The following is a 19,468-nucleotide window of genomic DNA, read 5'->3' on the forward strand; positions in this document are numbered from 1 at the left end:
TAAAGGGGATGGGAGAAGACGTTGGACAAGAAATACCAGATTTTCTTAATGGTTCATTTATGTCAGGCTCTATGGTGGGGACTTTTATGTTATTTGACTTAATCCTCACAACAATTCTGAAAAATCTTTTTTCAAATTTTATGAGAAAATGAACTGGATATTTAACTGATTTTCTCACGAATTCCTTCTGAGGCTCAGAAGAAGTGTGAAAGAAGCCCAAATGACCAAGGTTCTTTGACAATTTGGTCAAAACAGGTCATAGACCCAGAGGAAGGTCTGGATCCTGGAAGTTTTCTTAAGCAAAGACAGTGCTGGTTGTGGATATGAAGATGTTGACTAAGCTGGGCACAGTGGCTCACACCTGTAATCCCAGCTTTGGGAGGCCAAGGCAGGTGGATCACCTGAGATCAGGAGTTCGAGACCAGCCTGACCAACATGGTGAAATCCTGTCTCTAGTAAAAATACAAAAATTAGACAGGCATGGTGGTGGGCACCCATAGTCCCAGCTACTGGGGAGGCTGAGGCAGGAGAATCACTTGAACCTGGGAGGTGGAAGTTACAGTGAGCTGAGACTGCACCATTGCACTCCAGCCTGAGCAACAAGAGCAAAAAACTCCATCTCAAAAAAAAAAAAAAAGATGTTGACCAAATGGCAGACTCTTGCCATGAAGCAAGCCCAGACCTCAGTGCCAAGAGATGTGAATTAGATTCCTGCCTCTTCCACAGACTAGACATGTGACTGGGGGCAGATTCCTTCAGCAATATCACCTCATTTGGAGAAGAACTGGACTAAAATACCCTCCAAGTAGTTTATGAGTTATTTAAATCTCCCAGGCTTAGGTTTGCTCCTCTCTTAGGGGATAGCCTTGCCACCCTTCAGGAAATGGAGACTGTATATGGAGCATGTTGTGCCGCCAGCTGCTGCATGTCCCAGAGCCATCTTAAACCCTACCCTTCTGAACAATGGCTAGTCTACAAGAAGCCTTAAAAGGGATGTGAAAGTGGCAACAGTGTCCCCTCAACAACAAATACTTCCCCAAATATGAGCTTGTGTGGAGCCTGATGACTCTGCCTCTGACGCCAATCCACTGGCATCTTTCCCAAGATGTGCCTGGACTTCCCTGAGCATGAGGCCAAAGATGGAGAATGGAAACACCCAAAAGAAGTAACAAGGACACGGAATTTTCCACAGGTTGCTTTCAGCTTACCAAGAGCCTGGAAAGTGAGAGAATAGATTCTCCAAAATTCAAAACTAACATTACTATTATCAATATTTATTGTCTACTTTTTGTAAACTCTTTGCATCTTTTTTCTTTAATTCTCCCAACACCCACAGAGTGGAATTATTATTATCCATCCACCATTTATTTAATAGACAAGAAAACTCAGGCTAAGCAAAACTAGATGACTTAAATAATTCTATGTAGGAGTAGGAAAAATGAATTTTAACTGGGACCGTACAAATCACTAGTCTGCACAAAGGTCTTTTTCTCATGTGTCACTTCTATCTTGTGTCATTTTGCCAGACCTCAGAATTTAGAAAGAGGAAGCAGAGGCACTTTTTATATATCAACTGTCTGTAACTACAGCAAAATTCACATCCTGTGTAATCATAAATACTGCTTTAAGAAAGGGACAGGAAGTCTCAGAGGCTGGAGAGCAGAGCACCAAGATCGTTCTGGCAGGAACAGCCAGTGGGAGGTTCCAGCTGAGCGCTCCCCAGAGGTGAGCTGACCCCCAGCCGCAGCACACAGGACCTGGCTGCGAGAACAGGTAGACACCTTGGTTTAGATCATGACTTTTGGGGAAGATTGTGTGCTTTTGAAAAGACAGCCAGGGAATTGGATTATCATCCTGTCTCTGATTCTGACCACCTGTGTGAGTTGGAGCGTCAGCTCAGTCTCCTTTTTGGGTCTCAGTTTACTCACTTGTCAAATAAGAAAATTGGGTAAAACCATTCTTAGGTTTCCCTCATTGAGGTGATTTTCCTCAATGTTCTGCATTCTCCTGGTGTGTCACTCAGTCTTACACAGAGTCTACTCTCAACAAATACTGTGCAATTAGACTGAATCTTGCATTAGAACCCCATGGTCCTACTCTAATTCTGTAATACAGAAAATTGCTGGGCAGAGCTGTTGACCTCCATGTCATGATTTATCTTCAAAGCATGGATTTTAGAGCTGTCTTGAAAGCTGTGGGTCCCTCCAGTCTATCTCCTCAAGGCGAATGTGGAAGGACAAAGCATCCTCTCAGACTGTGGTGTTTGAAGATGATAGCATCAGTCTGGAGACTTTTGTGAAACATAAAGAATCTTGGTTATATAGGATTCCTTCTAAAAGTAGCAACGTGTATCAAAATTTAAGTGTCATAGATTTAAATGTAATAATTCCACTTCCATACATCACTCTGAGATAATTAAATGCAGGAGGTATCACAAAAGTGCAAAGATGTTCATTATTGCATTGTTCATAGTGGCAAAAAGAAAAAATAGAAACCACCTAAATAGTCATGAACATGTGACTGATTAAATGAATCTAGAGACCTCCATTTATTTAAATATACCATTTGGCTTTTTGGTTGTAGTAAAATATACTTAAAATAATTGTAGCCTTTTAATCATGTGTTTTTTTGTTGTTTTTTGTTTGTTTGTTTTTTAATTGAGAAAGAGTTTTGCTCAGTCACCCAGGCTAGAGTGCAGTGGCGTGATCTCGGCTTACTGCAACCACCGTCTTCCAGGTTCAAGCGATTCTCCCATCTCAGCCTCCTGAGTAGCTGGGATTACAGGCACTCACCATCATGCCTGGCTAATTTTTGTATTTTTTTAGTAGAGACGGGGTTTCACCATGTTGGCCACGCTGGTCTTGAATTCCTGACCTCAGGTGATCTGCCCGCCTCGGCCTCCCAAAGTGCTAGGATTACAGGCATGAGCCGCTGCACCCAGCCTTAACCATTTTTAGGTGTACAGTTCAGTGGCATTAAGCACATTCACACCATTGTGCAACCATCACCACCACCCAACTCCAGAACTTTCTTGTCTTCCCAAACTGGAACTCCGTGCCCATTAAACAATAGCTTTCCATTCCCCTCTCCCGCCAGCCCCTGGCAACCACCATTCTACTTTCAGTGAATTTGACTCTTCTAGGTGCCTCACATAAGTAGAATCATACAATATTTGTCCTTTTGTGACTGGATTATTTCACTTGCCATATTGTCTTCAAGGTTCATCCATGTTGTGCCACGTATCAGAATCTATCATTTGCTTTTAAATTTAGGCTTTTTATTATTTATACTCATCGGTCAAAGATGTCTACAGAATAATGTTGAGTACAAAAAGAACAGTTATAAAATGGCATGGATAGAATGACTATTTCCGTAGAATTGTGAATGTCTGTGAACATATATAAAGAGGAGAGAGATAAAGTGACAGATGGGAAGAGAGAATGTAAAGAATATGTGCATAGGAAACAAGAGTGATCGGGTGGCAGTTGAAAGTTAAGGAACTAATTTGTTTTCTTCTTCAAACTGTATTCCCTTGTAATGGTGGTACTTTATGCACTCTTTCAAACAGAACAAACAGTTAAGAAATAACAAAGGAAAATAAATGTTCATGGTCTCAGATAGGCTATAGCCTGAAAGTATCAATTAAACTTTCGAGTCCTAGCTTCAGGCTGAGAATCAAGCATTTTCTGCAGTCCTTAGGTATGAGATTCGAAAAATAAAGAAAGGAACCCAGAACTCAGGAGGCTGGTGACGAAGACTAGTAGGAAGGAGTCTAGTTGGTATATTTGGGCTATTGAGCCACACAGAGCAAGGTAAAAGCCAAGTTTCTACAACATGAAAGCAAGTTGGGAAATAGAAATCTTCAACCTATATTCCCTAAGATCAGCAATGTCCCTGGGAGAGGATATGGAACTGATGAGTGGCAGCCAATGCTTCAACAATAGGGGAGGAAGAATAGAGAGGATGAGAACCAGTTGTAGCTAGCCGGGCAAGAACAAACCTACAGGGATATAGAAGAGCTCTGGTGTTAGATGGCCTGTGCCCAAATCTTGCCTCCACTACCTGCTAGATAAGCAATCTTGCACAAGCTATTTCACCTCTCCAAGCCTCATTTTTCTTATCTTCAAAGTTCAGCACCCATCTCTGAGACTGCAGATTAAATGAGACTGTCACAAAGCTCTTAATAGAATGCCACATTCATAGTACGTGCCCAATCAATGTTAGCAATGATTATCATTTTATCATGAACTACTGTTTGATTCTGGAACCTAGAATTTCTCTAAGCCTGAAACTTTTTCTCCTTCTCTGGCTTTAAAGATGTGCTGGAAGGCTCACCCTGACTCCACTGCAGGGATTCAGCTTCAACATTATTCCCCTCATAGGACATGTAACCTCACCCACACTTCTACCCAGATTTCAAAACTCCAAGAAATGAAAACTATCTCCTTAAACAAAGAGAACTTTAGGTTTAATAATTCTTCAGATAAAGTATCTCATGCCCGGAGAGCATGAGAAACTAGACTAAGGCACAGATCTAGGAGTAGAAATAAAATGGAGGTCCAAACATGGATTGACTATTATGGAACACTTGATAAAACTCAGAGAGTTACAACAAAAGACACTCACGTGTGTCATTCAAATCCTCACAAGAGTCCTTCAGGATAGTGTCATTATCCTTATTTTACAGATAAGGAAACTGGGGATGAATGAGGGAAAGTATCCTGCCTACGGCCAGCTCATCAATATCAGAACTGGGCTTCCAATGAATATTAGATAAAACTGATATGTTTTGGGAGTTTATCACATGCCTCCCCCTATGCTGAGTCCATTATATGTGTCATCTTATCCAACCTGTACCACAAACCTATGAAGTGGTGAAAATACCTTGCCCAGGGTGAGTTTAGCAGTAACTGGTGGATATGGGATCTGAACACACGACTGGACTCCAAGACATATGCTCAGATGTGCAACTAGATGCCTAGGCATTGGACTCCCATCCCAGTGCACTTTTCCATCTCCCTCACTAGGAAGAGATTCTAGGTGTCATTTCCAATTTTTACATGTTGTTCACTCCACCCAAGAGAGGCCGGAACCATTCCTAAAGCACCAACACATTGAGGCAAAATGTCAGGTAGCAGAGCTGTGGCACCTTTCAAGGATGACAAGCCTTTAACTAAACTCTGGCCTTCAGTAGGGAGAATGTTGAGCTGAAAACAAATCTGGGCAACATTTCAGGTGCTGAGCCTTGTTGCTGACACCACAGAGGCCCAGCAATGCTGCTGAGTTAGTGGTGGCAGACAACTTGCTCCTGGAATCTACAAGGGAACTGGAAATGTTAGGAAGGAAGAAAGGAAGGAAGAGGAACAGGAGGAGAATTAACATGGCGTAGAGAAAAAAATATCACAAGCGTCTGAGCCAGATAAGTCTCAATCCAGTCATGTAAACACAGGCTGTTAATATTTGCTACCATATATTGAACACATTCTAAGTGCCAGGCTAAGTACTTTATGTGACTATTTCATTCAATGAAAGTCACTTGAGCTTATTAGCCCCAGGTTTCTAATGTATAAAATTGATTTAATAACATGTAAGTTACAGGGTTGTTATAAGGATTAGAGCTGCAATGGTCTAATACTTGGAATTCAGCAGGAGTTAAGTAAATGTTTACATTACTAATTACGAAGCCAATATAAGCAAGGAGGAAGATTCCGGATGGGACAGGCCATCTCGCTATAGGAAAGGAAAGTGGAACAGCATTCATCCTCAACATTTTTATGAAGACAAAATGAAGACTGGAGTAGAAGACCGATCAGTGCAGGTGTAGCATAAAAGTGTAATCCTGGAAGATGTGGTGTGAGAAGGTAGCACAAGTGAAGCAGAGACACAGGAGATAGGGAAGGGAAGCTGGAAGCAGAGGTCACTGGAGGGAGAGGGAGATGGACACATTCAGGGCTACAAAGCAAGTTCTATGTGATTTGCTCACCTCTCAATTGTGGGACCCCTCAAAATGTGTACAGTACTCTCCCAGTGACATGCTTCTTGACCACAATGGATGAACTGTGCCCAGCATGCCCACTTTCCAATGCTCCACTGATCCCCATGTTTTGTTTCTGAAGGACAACCAGCCTTGGAATAATGGCAAATACCTTCTTAAGTTCCTACAAAGTATGGTCCCTGGGAAGTTTATGTCTGTAAGTCAAACCTTGGGAAGTAACTGAGTTTTGATGCCTCTTCCAGCATCATCATCATCATGCTATTACAATCCCAAACCACGGGGGTTTCTCACAGCTTTACACCAAAGGGCGTCACTATCCCTCAAAGAGAGAAACCTGGACACATGTACCAAAACGAAGATTACCTGCAGAACGGGCTGCCAACAGAAACCACCGTTCTTGGGGTAAGTCCACCTCATTATAAGGGGAATACTGAAAAAATACTTCGTAAATGTATCTAGACTACAGATCTACAGTGGGTCTGGGAAACTCTTTCACTCTTCTGGCTGACTCCAGGCTAATGAGGACATGAAATGGAGCTTTAAGGGAAGACTCTTAAAGCTCTGCAGCAGTTTCTAGAAACTAAAACCACTAGATCTTTTTCACTAGCATGCTTCACAATTAACAGGTTAGTCTTTCTTATATTATTTATTTATATATTTATTTATTTTGAGACAGAATCTCCCTCTGTCACCCAGCATGGAGTGCAGTGGCACGATCTCAGCTCACTGCAAACTCCGCCTCCTGGGTTCAAGTGATTCTTCTGCCTCAGCCTCCCGAGTAGCTGGGACTATGGGTGCACGCCACCACGCCTGGCTAATTTTTGTATTCTTAGTAGAGATGGGGTTTCACCATATTGGCCAGGCTGGTCTTGAACTCCTGACCTTGTGATCTGCCCGCCTTGGCCTTCCAAAGTGCTGGGATTACAGGCATGAGCCACTGTGCCCAGCCACAAATTAGTCTTTCTTATTTTGTCATTAGTACAGTAAAAATTTTCTATTTAACCATATGGATTTTACTCAATATGATTAAATTAACTTTGAGCTTATTTTTCAAATATTTTGAGATGAGACGATCAAGACCAATCTCATGACCCATTTTTCCCTGTTCATATGAGTAACTATAAGACATCCAAGTGTCCCAGATCATCATCCCTCATATCCAGAACTTTAATCTCCATGTGGTTTTGAATACCCTCTTATAATACCCAGGTCCTATTCACTGCCTATTTAGATGGATCTCCCTGCCCTGTTTCTTTACAATCTATTCTTAGTACAGCAGGTAGGGTAATCTTTTAAAAATGAAAGTTAGATCATGTATTCTCCTGGCTCAAAATTATCCAGTGGGATTCCTTTTTTGCTCAAAATGAAAAGCAAAGTTGGTAAAACATAGCCTAAAAATCCCTACATAGTTTGCACCATGCCTCCGGTACTTCACAAGCCTCATGTCCTACTACTTTGCTCTTAACTCTATTCTGCCTTGCATGGAACTTGTCTGTACCTTTACAGACAAGACATAGTACACATATAAGCTCTCCAATGGTAGTGATTTTCATTTGCTTCATTCCCTCGTGCCTGGCACACAACATACCTATTGTGGTATTCAATAACTGTTGATGATGTGAATGGTTGACTTCTTTTTTTATTTCTCCTATGTTTGCATCATCTTTCAATTGCACATGCATTAAACTATGAGCAAAAGCATGGGCTTTAGAGCAAGCTAACAGCTAAACTTCAGTTCTTCCACTTGCGAAATAATTATTATTAAAATCCAATGATGAACAAAATAAGATGAATTACAGCAGAAGAGATGACCTGCTCTATCTAATTTCAACTGAAAAATCTCTTCATTAACACTCCTGTGAAAAGTCTGCTCTCTATTTCCACCTCACTGGACAACTTTTTTATCTACTTTTCAAGAAAATAAATTTAAAAACTGTCAAGTATCTTTTTCAAAAAAAGTTAAAATGTGTGTATGATCACTTTCCGATTTGCTGGTTTAATAATCCTATCAGAAAAGAAGAGGTTAGCTATACATGACTTCCTCTAGAAGCATATCGATTGGCTCCTTGTAACATTTTTCCTCTTTAATATAACAAATTATAATGTATTTTATACTCTTTATACTTTACCATGTGCATTCAAATAATCACTTTTATCTGTTTGAAGTGCAGTCTAGATTTCCTGTCTTCTCTCTTGTAGACTGTCCAGATCCTGTGTTGCCTGTTGATTTCAAGTCTGGGGGCCATCTTGGTTTTTGCTCCCTACCCCTCCCACTTCAATCCAGCAATTTCCACCACTTTGATGTCTGGGTACCCATTTTTAGGAGCTCTGTGTGTGAGTAGAATGGGGACTCTAAGAGGGGACATGCTTTATAAATGCTAACCAGGTGCATAGTCGTGGAGTGACTCAGACTCCAAGAGGCCAGGAGGCAAAAGGCGGCAAGGCCTCGACTTTCCTTCTATCATTGCCCCACATCACATTTCCCCTATTCAAGAAGAGCAGCAGAGAGACTTAATCTGTCTTCCTGCAGAGCAGGGGGCAAGAGGGAATGGTAATACAATGGGTATACCAGCACAGAATTTCTTACCTGGCATTACAGCATACCTCTAGAAAAGTGGATGCTTTTCCATATCCCTCTTTGAGGCTTTGATGAGGCCATTGGATTCCCTCTATTGTAAGAATAATCAACTTTTCAGGTAGAGAGTGAGAAGGCCATTTTTAAACAATAAAACGAGCACCACTGGTTGATGCCACAGGTTTGCAGAGATTTGGATTAACAAGGGTTAAGATTCATGGGAGGCAGGGACATGCTTGCTGTGTGTCCAGAGGTAACCCTGAGCACTAGAGAAACTCTCTTTGCTGGCTTCCACCTAATGGCTCATGAAAAAGGGCCCAGTAGATCCATTTTTCAGAGAGTGGCCAGGGCAGACTCACACTTCCCACAAAGGGTTATTTCTTCTCCACGTAGTATTTGGTACAAAGGATAAAAAGCAAATATTCTGGGCAAATGAACTATACTAAGGTACCACTTCTGTGTGGATACAGTCCCTGTGTGAACACAAACTGTGCAGTCACATAAGGAGGCCCTGGTCCTGCCCCAGAGCACAATTTGTCCTTGACTTCTCCTGTAACCAGTGGTTGTGGGCCCCACATCTCCTTAGAGAAGCTAGCGTTAGCTCATACTGGACCCTCTTTGCCTGTGATTATTCAATATCCAAGCCACACACTTAAGCAACTTTTCAGCTTCTCAGAATACCCTTCCTCTGCCAGCTGGATCTTTAATACCACTGAGATTAAATACTGATTTCTGGGGCTTTGTGATAACGACTTCACGTCTGAGCCTGCTCTTCCCACTTTCCTCGACTCCCATTCTGACTCAAGCAACATACACCAATAACTTCCAGTCCATGTGTTTCTGCACCTTGTCCCATCAGAGCCTCTTTCCTGAGTGCTTCTGTTGGCTGTTCCAATCTCTCTGTCCATTCAAGTCATTGGTCCATCTCAACCTCTTCTCTTTCAACCCTGTAATTTAGTAACACTCTTCTCCTTCCCAGGTACACCTTTTCTCCAGGCCTCCTCAGTTCCTAGTGATTTCCACTAAAACAAATCCAACCCCTCTGTGCATCTGCATGTCATTCAAAGTCAATATAGACATTCTTATATCAGGTGGGAATTAGGCCTATCTAGCAATATAGATCCACAAGATTTCTGCAGTGTTCTCTCCCTAAAAGTTTTCCAACATCACTTTTTGATTGAGTGATTGACAGTGACATGGTGGGTACATTTCCACAAGACAACTGAACTGATCATTTCTCTCTCTTCTGGGCAGTTTGGCATTACTGGATCCCTCTCAATTATCTCTGGAAAACAATCAACTAAGCCCTTTGTAAGTATAAGGACCATCAAATCTCAGCTGGTTGGAATTGAAGGAACATCAGAGTTAATTCTTCTAGTTTAAAAATCCCTATTTTACAATTTAGAGAGAAAAAGCTTAGAACAGGCTAGGAAGCCCAGGTTTTCCTGGCTGTCCCATTGGTAGAACCAAGAGTAGAGCCCAAATTTCTTGCCTTCTAGACCAGTGCTCTTTCGTCTACACAATGTTGCTCCTGGATTATATTCCAAGCTTGGAGGAGGTTTACCTCAGTTATTTAAAAAGTGTACATTTTTAAATGTACCATGGACTCTTTATAGCTTGTAACCTTGACCTTGAATAAGGTAGCCACCCATCCCAGAGAGAGCCTACAGATCCTTTTTTCTATAAAACCTGCCTCTTGGGGTTCTTTTTGATGCCAAATGTCCCCATTCATAGAGTTGGGACTTCACACAAATTCCAGCCCTTCAGCGTCAGGGTGACCAATTGTTTGGTCTTCCCAGGACTGTCTCAGTTTTAGCCCAGAAAGCCTGTATCCTGGGAAACCCCTTACTCCCCAGGCAAAACAGAATAACTGGTTTACCCTACTCTGTGACCATGGTAACAAGTTGAAAGAAGTCCATGATATATTTTCAAAGTTCTACTATTTAAGCAACTGAAATAAACCTCTTTCAGTCAAATATCAGGTGGGGAGGCATTCATTCCCCTGTCAGAAGAGGGTGTTGCCATCTTCATCCAGGCTGGAGGAGACTATTTCCATCCAAAGACCCATGCTTGATAATTGGATGTTTGAAAAAAAAAATCAGTTTAAAGTAAGGTGGGAGAAAATGAGGGTGATGGAGTAGGGGTGAGGGGGATGTCTGCAATGTCAGCACTGATTGCAGCACCAAACTCAAAGACAATACCACTCATGCCACTGCCAACATACCCCTGGCTTCCTCAACAACTTTAGAATTATTATATTGCCCTAAGTGCATCTAGAATATGACCTTTGGTCCCTCCCTAGAAACCCAATGTATGTCTTCTTACTTAAAAGAGCGGCTTCAGAGAAAAGACAAAAGCAAACTGAAGAAGTTGGAATACCTACCTACAGGTGGATCAGGCCTATGAGAACCACATTCACCACACCATTTCCCAACTCCTCTTCTACATTTTAGGAGACAGGATTCTCCCATAGCATGACGATTCACTAGCAAAGACACTGATGTGCCAGGCTCTGTGCGAGGTTTCCAGCACATGCTCCTCTCTGTTTAAGCATCACTGGAAGACAATGTATGTTGGGAAGGATGGTTGTCCTGCCCTTTTCTACTCCAGCTCTGTAGCTATATGGATTCATGTGCTGAGTCTTTGAAGGAAAAGTAGTCCCAGTGGGCAGTATCTTTGCCCAAAGCTACCATATAAGCAATGGAGCCCACATGTTGTTCTTTGTCCCACTTGTGGAGCCCACATTGTTGTCAAGTCCAAGCATAGATTTCCCTTTCTGTGTATTCAGTGCATTTGGGAAGCCACTTCTGAGATCAGAAGATTCATCTTCCACATTTTATAAAAGAGATAACTGAAGCCCAGAGTAAGAAGGACTTGCTCAAGCACACAGATGGATCAGTGACAGATGGGTCAGTGACAGAGCTGGGATAGGAGGAGAGGATTTCAGATTCTAAGTCCAGAACTATGACTCCAACCAATGAATGCTGTGAACTCTTCAAAACCCTCTTCCATAATCCTGGGTTCTAGACTGCAGCTTCAATCATCAGGAGCATATACCAGCCTCATGCACCATCCATGTGTCCTCATCTGTGCCTAGCCAGGCCCTGTATCTTCTTGAGTCAGGATGTGGCTTTTCCCTAAATCACCTCTATGGGTGTGTGGCAGGGAAGAGAGAAAGGCTGCTACGGAGAGAAGCAAAGGCTTTATAGCTGCTTCCTCCCTTTCTCCCTCCAAGGTTTGTGGGAAAAGTGGCTACAGTCTGATAATATTTCTGTTTGTGAATGGGTGGAGAGAGAAGCACAGGGTCTAAGCCCATGTGCCTCTGCCTCATGCCCTGTCACTTAGGAAAATCGAAGGCATACGCTTGTCATATTGAACAAATATTGATTGTCAATTCAAGATCAATTGCTTGTCAATTGAAAGCCTATTTTATGTTCTCACAGACCTATAGATAGGTTTTCCAACTTTTCCAGTTTGCCTCCACCTTTTCTCTGAAGCTGCTCTTTTATGTAAATCAAAGTCATGGATTCAATTTACCAGAGGGGACCGAAGTCCATATTCTAGAAGCCCTGAAGGCAACAGAATGATTCTAAGGCTATTGAGGAAGTCATGGGAGATGTTGGCAGTGACCTGAGCAGCACTGTCTCTATCTTGAGTGCTATAGAGAGTCAATGGGCCAGAACCCCTCTCCCTAAGGAGGACTTATCCATGCATTTTCTTATTCAATAAGCATTTACTAATTATATCACATGATTAACTAAATAGCGACAAGAGATACAAAGATGAATAAAACACAGTTTGTGCCCACACAAGGAAACAGGAAGGAAACAGACCCAAGGAAGCACCATTGCAGTACAATGGACAGAGGACTAATAGTGTCACGTGCTGATTCTGTGATGAGAACCCAATGCAGAGTTTCTCTTCCAGAACCTGAGCAGCTTGACCTCAAATGCAGTGAGTTCTGTTACTGCAGGAGCAGGCCTCTTCCTCCTTGCTGACAGCATGGTAGCCCTGAGGACTGCCTCTCAACATTGTGGCTCAGAAACGGATTATCTATCCTCATTGCCTTATTCGGAGTACTATTATCCAATATATGAAATCAAAGATTGTCTCCTGACCAGTGTCAGTTTAACAGTGAGTAGTTTCAGACTGAATATCCTGTCATGTGAAATCTCTGTGTCTCCCCTTTGCATACTCTCTGCTTTTCTGGCAGTCTCTGGTTGGTCGGTCCGAATGCCTGGAGACAGACAGAAAAAAACAAAAACCTGTGGTTGGAAGAGGCCTGTCTGCTGACTGCATGGTGTGGGGGATGTATTATAGAAAGTCAAAAGAGGAAATCAAGAAGGACAGTAGGGAGTCTATCCCTCCACTGGTCTTTCTTAATCACAAACATTCCAACCTTAATGGGTTTAACTCTTAAAGTACAACCTTTGTTGTACTCATCACAGGCAGAAATATTCTTCCTACTCATCACAGGCAGAAATATTCTTCATTTGAATTATATTTTAATTTGGGATTCTTTTGGGTTCTTTTCCAGGGGTTGGATGCCCCTACCCCTTAAAGATGCTTGTCTTCTGATCATCAGTGAATTGAGGACTAGCAGAGGCTGTACGGTGTTTAAGTTAATCTTCAAATGCAAGCCTGTATGCTACATTATGTTAGGCACAAAACTTGAACCTTAAGTCCAAATACATAGTTATTTTGTACTTTGGTCTAACAGGGCTGACAGAGAGTGGTGGGAAGGGAGACAGCGGATTTGACTTCTAGAAAAAATGTCAACCTCTCTGGGCAGCATTTTCTTGGCACCTTTCTCCCAAACTTGATGATCACTACCTGTTCGTGGTGACAAGCCTTGCTTATTCAATCCTATAAATATAGTATCATGGTGTTAAAACCATAAACCAGTGGCCTTTTAAGAAGAAAGACTTCTTCCTCTATGAATCCTCCTAGTAGGAGCACAGGGAACCCAAGGTAGTATCTCTCATTCCCTTGGATCCATCTATCTCACAAATCTCAGAAAATGTGTGCAAGCTTTTGCACTCCTGTGGGTCTGCTCATGTGACCCAGAGATTGTCAAAAGCAACCCCTTTGGTTCAGGAGCTTGAGGAAGTGGAAGAGCACAGAGACCCGTCTGGAGGAAACCCAGTAGATAGTGTCATCCTGGTGTAGGACAGACATGTGGTAAAGCAATGGGGGTGGGAGAGGCATATTGGGGGTTTAATTTAAAGAAAATGAATTTCATTACCCCAAACTGCCTCCCATTCTGAGACAACTGGAGTCCAAAAGAACTTCCTACAATATCAGAGAAGTTGCAACATAGCAGACTAAGCAGACTCCAAAGGCCTACTCTTTGTTAATTTACACAGCAATTACCTGAACAAAAGTAATGAAATTTTAAAAATTAAAAAATATATAGCCAAAGTTGGAAGAAGAAAGGAAGGGAGGGCAGAAGGAAAAACAAATCTAAGAAGAAAGATGACTTAGGTTCCAGAAGCTAAGAAGGATCCTAAAGCCAAATCATCAAACAAGAGCTGAGGCCAAAATACCAAGGAAGTCTGAATAGGAATATTGGTATTAGAGGCTAGGATCACACAGTTTTAACATCCATGACAAGATTTGGCATTGGACAGGGCCATAAAGCTCATATGGAGTACCCTGCAAATATGTTGAAAGCTGATACTGAATATTTACTCAATTTGTGAAAATAATATAAAGAAAATTCTGCCCAACATCCCAAGAAGTTTCAAGAAAACCTTCCGTCAGCTCACTAAGCTTTGTGCAAGTGTGCCATCTGAATTCATAGTTACATATAGAATAGGGGAACCTCAAATAAAAGCATTAAGTTAAAAACTGTTACGAGATATGTGAAACTTCTAAGGTTCTAGCAGAATCAAATCTAAAACTACTATCTAAGGAGATGTCCGTAAACCCAACTTATAAGATGCCTCCCTATCAAAGAACCCTACCACTACCACCATCTACACACTGAAGTTATCTAATAACCAAAATATTATGAGAAACATAACAACAGCACAAAAAAATGAGTAGCGGCAGCAAATGGGGAAACATGAAAGTCAGAAGCTCAAGAATTGGAGATAACATAATAATTTGAACAAGGCTATTATGAAAATACATTTTAAATCATTAAAGATGTTTAAAAAGTAATAGAAACCAGGCCAGGTGCAGTGGCTCACACCTGTAATTCCAGCACATTGGGAGGCTGAGGCGGGTGGATCACCCGAGGCCAGGAGTTTGAGACCAGCCTGGCCAACATGGTGAAATGCCGTCTCTACTAAAAATACAAAAATTAGCCAGGGAGGGTGGTACATGCCTGTAATCCTAGCTACTTGGGAGGCTGAGGCAGGGGAATCACTTGAACTCGGGAGGCAGAGGTTGCAGTGAGCTGAGATCACACCATTGCACTCCAGACTGGGTGACAGAATGAGACCCTGTCTAAAAAAAAAAAAAAAAAGTAATAGAAACCAAAATGGAAAAAAAAGGACAGTAAAGGAAAAAAAAGATATGTGCATTTGAGAAAAAAATGAAATCACATACTTGGAAATGAAAATTGTCTTTGAAATTAAAAACTGAGCAGATCAGTTAAACAGCAGATTCAATATATTCAAGGAAACAAAGAGTGAAATGGAATTTAGATTTGATTAAATCACACAGAACACAACACATTATGTGTGTTTGGAAAAGATGGATGAAAGCCTAAAAGGCATGATGGATGCAGGGAAGTGGAGAGGTTCAGTACATATCTAGTAGGAGTCCCAGTGAGAGATTATAAAAGAGAGAGTATATGTAAAAGTAAATAACTAGAAATTTTTTAGAATTTAATAAAAACATGAGATTTCAGATTGAAGGAATGCACTGAGACCACTGCAGGATACACAGAATCAAATACACACCTAGAAATATCATCATGACAATAAAAACACCATAGTCAAAAAGAAAATAATAAAAGCAACCAGAGATAAGTGGCAGATTACTCTCATCTATCATTAGGTGGGATACCAAAGTTCTGAGATGATGCCGTTGCTGCTTATTTCCCTTCATCTATTAAGAAATCTGAAAAAGAAAGCAGAAAAGAGGATTAAGCAATTTTCCCTGTCTCCTTTTCTCTGCATTGCTGGAGCCTCATCGCCCTGTCTCCTCTTAGCCAGGCACAAGGGCTAGCTTGTCTTGGGTACCAGCCATTCATGTCCTGATTTGCAGGGTGTCCTAGTGGTGATGCTCGTCTTCACTGTGCTGGAGCTCTTATTAGCCGCATACAGTTCTGTCTTTTGGTGGAAACAGCTCTACTCCAACAACCCTGGGGTGAGTATGCTGACATGTCGCGTGATACCTGCTGTGTCTCAGGTCCAGGCTACAATAATCCAATCTCAAAAAGTGGCAAAAAGAAGAATCAATTATTGTTCATGAGGTGCATGTGGAAGGCCACTTTTATAATTTAAAAAAATGAGTTTAACAGTGAAACCCCGTCTCTACTAAAAATATGAAAAACTAGCCAGGTGCAGTGGCACACGCCTGTAGTCCCAGCTAGTTGGGAGGCTGAGGCAGGAGAATTGCTTGAACCCAGGAGGTGGAGGTTGCAGTGAGCTGAGATCACACCACTGCACTGCAGCCTGGGTGACAGAGTGAGACTCAGTCTCAAAAAAAAAAAGAGTTCGTATAAATGGGCTCCTTCCGGAGGACACTCTGGTCATCTGGGATCAGCTGGTGTCTACTGGGAAGCAGACCAGTTAGAGAATTGCTTAATATGAAGCTAGTTGGTTTTAGAAATCACATAGCCCAACCCCTCATGAAAGAACCACAGCTTGGATAAAATTACATAGAAAATGAATGACACAGACTATTGGGCTGAGAATGAGAACGCGTATCCCCTCACTTTTATCAGGAACACAGCCACCTGCCTCCCGAGAGAGTCTCCCTAGCCAAGTTTCCTTGTTAATGTGATGAGACTTTACTAGAATGTCTCTGTCCTGTTTATGCTTCCCTGTGCTCTTCCTTACATCCCCTTAGCTCTTGATGTTATAATTTTAAAATATTTTCATTTCCCCTAAAGGCTACAACAACAAAAGAAATGTTTATAGAATTTGGATGAATTATGATTTAACTATGATCCTATTTAAAATAGTAAAATAATTAGCAGACTGGAGAATTGCATTATTTTTAATTAATATTGCTGCAATTACATATTATGGCAAAGTTGGAAGAACTAGTACTACACAAAACTTGGGGAAAAGGTATTATGAGTTATCTTTTTTAATCTCCGAAATCAAAGTTTAAAAATTCTAACCAATTATGTATTTTCTAGAGTTCATTTTCCTTGACCCAGTCACAAGATCATATCCAACAGGTCAAAAAGAGTTCTTCACGGTCTTGGATATAAGTAACTCTTGGCCTCAGAGGAAGGAAAAGCAACTCAACACTCATGGTCAAGTGTGATTAGACTTTCCTGAAATCTCTGCCATTTTAGATACTGTGAAACAAACTAAAAAAAAAAAAGCTTTTGTTTTGTATTTGTTTACTATGAGTCGTTATTTAATTTCTCTTGAAAATAATTTCCTCAAAGCCCAAGTCAGTAAAATGTTATCAGCCAGTCTTCCAAAATGGTCATAAACTTTATAAACTGCTTTGGGTAAACTGAGCAGAAGGTGATACACAGAAGGGAAAATGTGCACTCATGCTAGTGTGAATTTGGTAAGTCGCGTGACTCTGCAGGCTGTTTCTGTATTATTTTCACACTCATACTGCTTAAATATTACATATTAGGGAGTGTAAGAAAACTTTAATTAAAAATTAAAGACTACATATAATTAAACTACTCTGCCCTGGACACTCTCTGAGAAACAGATCTACTGGGCCCTTTTTCATGAGCCATTAGGTGGAAGACAGCAAAGAGATCTTCTCAAGTGCGCAGGATTACCTCTCAACACACAGCAAGCATGTCCCTGCCTCCCATGAATCTTACCATGTAAATCCAAATCTCTGCAATCCTGTAGCACCAACCAGTGGTGCTCATTCTGTTGTTTAAAAACGGCCTTCTTGGCTGGGCATGGTGGCTCACACCTGTAATCCCAGCACTTTGGTAGGCCGAGGTGGGCAGATCACCCGAGGTCAGGAGTTTGAGACCAGCCTGGCCAACAAGGTGAAACCCCGTCTCTACTAAAAATACAAAAAATTAGCCAGGCATGGTGGTGCGCACCTGTAGTTCCAGCTACTTGGGAGGCTGAGGCAGAAGAATCACTTGAACCCGGGAAGGGGAGGTTGCAGTGAGCGGAGACTGCACCATTGCATTCCAGCCCAGCCTACAAGAACAAAACTCCATCTCAAAATAAATAAAATAAATAAATAAAAATAAAAATAGACTATATATAGTCTTTGAATTCATTTATTTTAAATAAATGAATAAAATAAAATAAAAAATAATATTTAGTCGTTGGCACATAAACTATGTTCTCTTCTGTCATTTCAGGGTAGGAGTCAATGAAGACATCTTAGTCTTAACAAATTACAGATAATCTCTGACTGGCATGTTTTCTGCTTCTAGCTTGGAGCTAAATGCTGCTCATGCTGAAAAGAATAATGTCTATTTCTTTGTTTGGGTATTAGCTCTATTTTGATCTATAGCACAGTTTTGTAATTCAGATAATCACCCCTGCACTTTGTACCACATGGGCGTATTCTTTCTTCCCAGTCATTGCTGCAATTATCTTGTCTGTTCTTTGTGTAATATGTTCTGTGTGAGCCTCTGCATTAAACTCGATTTCTTGGGCAATTATGGAAATTCCAGTGTGGCTGCAGTTTAACTTTGCACTCTCTATGCATATGAGGTTTCCTAAATAAATGAGGAGTAGCATAGTTTAAAAAATATATATCTTATAACTTTCTACAACAAAGAATTATTGAGTCCAAATGTCATCAGTGCTCATTTTGAGATGCCCTGCTATCGATGGTCGCTACAAACCAGGAAATACTCAAGTTATTATGTGTATACATTGGTTTTAGCTTTATGAAACAATTTACCTTCATGATCTCATAGTTAAAATTGTAATAAATTTAGGAATATAAAGGATCAATATGGGAAGCAAAATTTCTAAAGGCAGTTTCTGTTGTTTTAATTAGTATTTGTGTAGTTCAAACCAGGAAGGATTTGACTATCATTAGATTTTGCTTAACTTTATGAAAGCTAAAATATTCTCTGTTATAAAGGGGCAACTCCATCTGGTCCTATAGCATCTTTACTACTGATTTTTTTTTTGTTTAATTTGAAAATGCAAAGAATTGTTAAATGTTCTTAAATGTTCTCACTACAAAAAAAGAAAAAAGATAACTACGTGAGGTGATGGATATGTTAATTAGCTGGATTGTGGTAATCATTTTGGAATGTATATGTATATCAAAACATGTAGTACACCCTAAATATATATAATTTTTATTTGTCAAATATACCTCAATAAAGATGGAAAAAAATCGAAATTCAAAGTTATCTACTGATTTTTATAATACAGAGAAATATGGTTAAACAGTAAGTTAGAAAATTCATCAAGTAAAAGAAACTCCTTTCAAAGGAGGGCAGAAGCGTGGCTGAGTTTAAAAAACATAGATTTTGGAGACAGGTCAAGTTGAGTTTGCCCCTTCCCTGTCCTGTATGTCTTTGGGTGACATAACCTTGCTGTTCCTCAGTTTCAGCATTGTAGAACTGTTAAAAGAATAAATGTTAGTGCATGTCAACACCTTCTACACAGTTCCCAGAACATAAGGAATATTCCATAAGTTTTAGTTCCTTTATAACTCATGAACATATGTGTAAGGACTTGTTTCGTATATACCATCTATTCTTTGTTTACCATATGTTTGTAAGCAAATTGACAAGAGAATAAGTCTTCTGG

The 19,468-nt window shown here is 40.8% G+C and overlaps 1 protein-coding gene across 5 annotated transcripts; it reads left to right on the plus strand.

Moving 5' to 3' along the window:
* Positions 1 to 1,610: 1,610 nt before the first annotated feature.
* Positions 1,611 to 19,037, plus strand: MS4A7 (membrane spanning 4-domains A7). Of its 5 annotated transcripts, none has more exons than XM_003826342.4 (7): positions 1,611 to 1,773; positions 6,238 to 6,397; positions 8,195 to 8,329; positions 9,825 to 9,881; positions 12,498 to 12,704; positions 15,789 to 15,890; positions 16,891 to 19,037. In XM_003826342.4, the coding sequence occupies exons 2-7, from the start codon at positions 6,251 to 6,253 to the stop codon at positions 16,963 to 16,965; spliced, it is 723 nt and encodes a 240-aa protein (XP_003826390.4). In that variant the 5' UTR covers positions 1,611 to 1,773; positions 6,238 to 6,250; the 3' UTR covers positions 16,966 to 19,037. The 5 variants fall into 5 exon arrangements, with proteins under 5 accessions (XP_003826390.4, XP_034788594.3, XP_008950021.4 ...); XM_034932703.3 differs by having other exon boundaries at positions 1,612 to 1,725; XM_008951773.5 differs by having other exon boundaries at positions 1,619 to 1,773; positions 6,289 to 6,397.
* Positions 19,038 to 19,468: the final 431 nt, after the last annotated feature.

The sequence above is a fragment of the Pan paniscus genome, chromosome 9 (genome assembly GCF_029289425.2).
Source record: "Pan paniscus chromosome 9, NHGRI_mPanPan1-v2.0_pri, whole genome shotgun sequence".
Classification (NCBI taxonomy): domain Eukaryota; kingdom Metazoa; phylum Chordata; class Mammalia; order Primates; family Hominidae; genus Pan; species Pan paniscus.